At 36.6% G+C, this 3,368-nt stretch overlaps 1 protein-coding gene across 1 annotated transcript; it reads left to right on the top strand.

Annotated features, from left to right (window-relative positions):
* Nucleotides 1-1,015: 1,015 nt before the first annotated feature.
* On the top strand, nt 1,016-2,625 carry ankrd39 (ankyrin repeat domain 39). Its single transcript, XM_016473680.1, has 5 exons — nt 1,016-1,101; nt 1,327-1,418; nt 1,509-1,612; nt 1,715-1,918; nt 2,048-2,625. Exons 1-5 carry the CDS (start codon nt 1,094-1,096, stop codon nt 2,180-2,182), a joined length of 543 nt encoding a protein of 180 aa, XP_016329166.1. The 5' UTR covers nt 1,016-1,093; the 3' UTR covers nt 2,183-2,625.
* The last annotated feature ends 743 nt before the right edge of the window (nt 2,626-3,368 follow it).

Raw genomic sequence — 3,368 nt, 5'->3', positions numbered from 1 at the left:
TGTGTGTGTGTGTGTGTGTGTGTGTGTGTGTGTGTGTATATATATATATATATATATGTTGAAAACAGCTGAGTATAATTTTTTTAGGTTTCAGAAGAACAGCATTTATCTGAAATAGAAATCTTTTATAACATTATAAATGTCTTTATCATCACTTTTGATCAATTTAAAGCATCCTTGCTGAATAAAAGTTAATTTCTATTATTAATAAATGCTGATGTTAATTAGGTAAATGCTGATCTTTGGATCTTTCTATTCATCAAAGAATCCTGAAAAAAAATTTACTCAACTGTTTTAAATATTAATAATAATAATAAATGTTTTTGAGCAGTAAATCAGCATATTAGAATGATTTCTGAAGATCATGTGACTGAAGACTGGAGTAATGATGCTGAAAATGCAGCTTTGATCACAGGAATAAATTACATTTTACAATATATTCAAACAGAAAGCAGTTATTTTAAATAGTAAAAATATTTCACAATATTACTGCTTTTGTTGTATTTTGGACCAAATAAATGCAGGCTTGGTGCACAGAAGAGACTTCTTCTTTTTTTAAAAACCATTAAAAATCTTACTGTTCAAAAACTTTTGACTGGTAGTGTATGTATACACACACACACACACACACACACACACACACATATATACTGGAGAAAGCAGAAGTTACACATACTGTAACTTCACGTGAGGAACTACATTTTCTGTGGTAAGTTCATCAACGGCATGCCATAGATGCTGCAGAGCTTAAGATATTCATCACAGAATATTCCCTTGAAATCTTGTTAGGTTTAGTATTATTTTAGAGTGAACAGGAAACATTTTATTCAGGTTTTCTGTCTGTCTTGTCTGCCTCTCTCTATTTCTGTCTGTCAAAATAATATGGGCACCCAAACGGCCACCCATATGTGCTCACAAAACTTTTATTTTATTTTTGTTTAACTAAAATTGGACCAAAAAATAAAAATAGAAACCAGGACCAGAGCAACCAAAATCCGAAGGTTTGTCACTTACGCGTGACTTTTATTTTGAAAGGCCGTCCGTTTGTTGTGCGCAGAAGTTGCTTGTCTTCACAGCCGCTCTTTCACAACCCATGTGCAGGTAATGACAGTTTTATACACACAGAAACAGATGTTCGTTCATCAGAATTTGAACTCCTTAAACAAAACGCAAACGTGTCAAATGTTCGTCTTATTATAACCTGGCATATTTGCTTGCTACTTTATCAGGCAGCTAAATGTGACTAACAGCTGAACGCATTGTCACTAACACATGAAGTATGTTGGACGTATCTGTGATACTTAATACAGTTCATACTAAACGTAGGATGGGTTCCCATGGAAATCAATGCACCTGTAGTGCCCACCGCTCAACAGCAAGCGTCTATCAGACTCTAGAGGAGATGGACTTTGAGAGAGGTACATTACTGCTTGCATGTTCATATATATCATCATATCACCCCATACTGGTAACGTTATATCAGAAAGATGTGAATTGCTTGTTTGTAGGTGTATGGTCAGCTGCAATGGATGGAGATGTGGAGAGAGTCAGGGCATTTATCAAAAAAGGGATTGATCCTAATATGAGGGACCAGGCAAACTACACTGCTTTGGTTTGTTAATTTTACAATTCACCATTAATGCAAACATTATTAATTACAATCATTTCATAATGCATAACCCATTCACAGGTACTACTTTTTTTTTTGGAGCAGCATTATGCTAGTCGAGCAGGTCAGCTGTCAGTGTGTGAGTTACTCCTGGACTGTGGCGCTTGTGTGAACGTCCAGACCCGTGGTGGGGCAACCCCGCTTCATAGGGCGGCTTACTGCGGACACCACAGTGTGCTCAAGTTACTGTTAGACCGTGGGGCTGATCCATGTCTGACTGATGATGATGGATCTACAGCACTTCATAAGGTACAACTAGTCAACCTGATGCATTCTTAATAAAAGTGCTTTTTTATGTAGAGCTTGTTATGTTGGTTTTAAGTAGCAGACTACTTGATGCTAGTTTCTGAGTGTGTTTGTGATTGTATGTGCACACAGGCTGCTGAACAGAAGCATTTCGCGGTTTGTGAGCTGCTGGTGAACCGCTTCCCAGCCTTACGAGATGTGAAGAATAAAAGATCGCACACATCTTTCGATCTCTGTCCGGAGAATGAGTTTCTGAGTCCACAATAACCTGATCTTGTCTGTAATGCCTTTGGCCTTCTCATGAAAGAATATGAAGTACCTTTTCAAAAGCTACGCCTTGTAAATCAGTGTGTCTTTTGGTTGGAAAGAGGCATAGTTGCACAGGTTATTGATCAGTGCAGATCAATACAGATGTCACTACAGGGCAAAATGGCAATCCAGTGCAAAGCATGCTTCCTGTGGCTGTGGTTCTATAAATATGCTTAGGAACAATGTGTTGTACTTGTAATTGACCAGTACATTTTGCACTGCTGTAATTGATACACATGGTAGCCGACACATCTGGAAAGCTACAGCAGTTTCTCGAAACCAGCTCAAACTGCTTGGACTTCTCTGATCTGATTTAAAACCGTTTCAGAGACAGGTAAAACCTTACCTTCATTTATGATGTATGTTTTGTATTGTAGCAGTCATCTTCAATCAATCAAATAATATATTAAAAATTAATCAAGATTTAAAAAATGCTTATGTTCACTACATTGTTCATTATAGTTTAAATAATTAGTACAATAATCTAATTATACACTGTTGAAAATGTAATTAGTAGCTAGTACTTTTTTACTAATTAGAGTAACTTACCCAGCAATGATGTTGATAATTTTATAACAATCATATTTAATGCTTCCATCGACTACCAGAATATCATGCACTTAAACAACTAATCTTAACCAAACAGAAAAAAAAGAAGAAGAAAAAAACTGCACTGTTTATTGTCTTTTCTCTGTAATGTTTTCACTGAATTTGAGTGAAAATGAATTGAATTATTCTTAAAGGGGTCATATGATGCTGCTAAAAAGAACATTATTTTGTGTATTTGGTGTAATGAAATGTGTTTATGAGGTTTAAGGTTCAAAAACCACATTATTTTCCACATACTGTACATTATTGTTGCTCCTCTATGCCCCGCCTTTCTGAAACGCGTCGATTTTTACAAAACTCATCGGTCTGAAAAGCGAGGTGTGCTCTGATTGGCCAGCTATCCAGTGCATTGTGATTGGCCGAATACCTCAAGCGTGTGACGGAAATGTTACGCCCCTTACCATACTGTGATGATGATGCTCTGTCAGGCCGGAGCGACGAGACAAAACCAATAAAACCCATTATAAACGAGGCATTTGTTGCATCCAGTGGGGACATAATTACGGATTATAATGACTTATACTGTCTTTTTACG

Source organism: Sinocyclocheilus anshuiensis, unplaced genomic scaffold (assembly GCF_001515605.1).
Source record: "Sinocyclocheilus anshuiensis isolate Anshui unplaced genomic scaffold, SAMN03320099.WGS_v1.1 scaffold112, whole genome shotgun sequence".
Lineage (NCBI taxonomy): Eukaryota > Metazoa > Chordata > Actinopteri > Cypriniformes > Cyprinidae > Sinocyclocheilus > Sinocyclocheilus anshuiensis.
The sequence above is the reverse complement of the archived record's forward strand: the minus strand, read 5'-3'. Positions and strand labels throughout refer to the sequence as shown.

Bases quoted from the DNA above. Each gene is read 5' to 3' on its own strand.
- ankrd39 (XM_016473680.1), top strand. The intron at 1,419-1,508 runs GTACATTACTGC...GCTTGTTTGTAG, and splicing joins GGAGATGGACTTTGAGAGAG to GTGTATGGTCAGCTGCAATG. The intron at 1,919-2,047 runs GTACAACTAGTC...ATGTGCACACAG, and splicing joins GATCTACAGCACTTCATAAG to GCTGCTGAACAGAAGCATTT.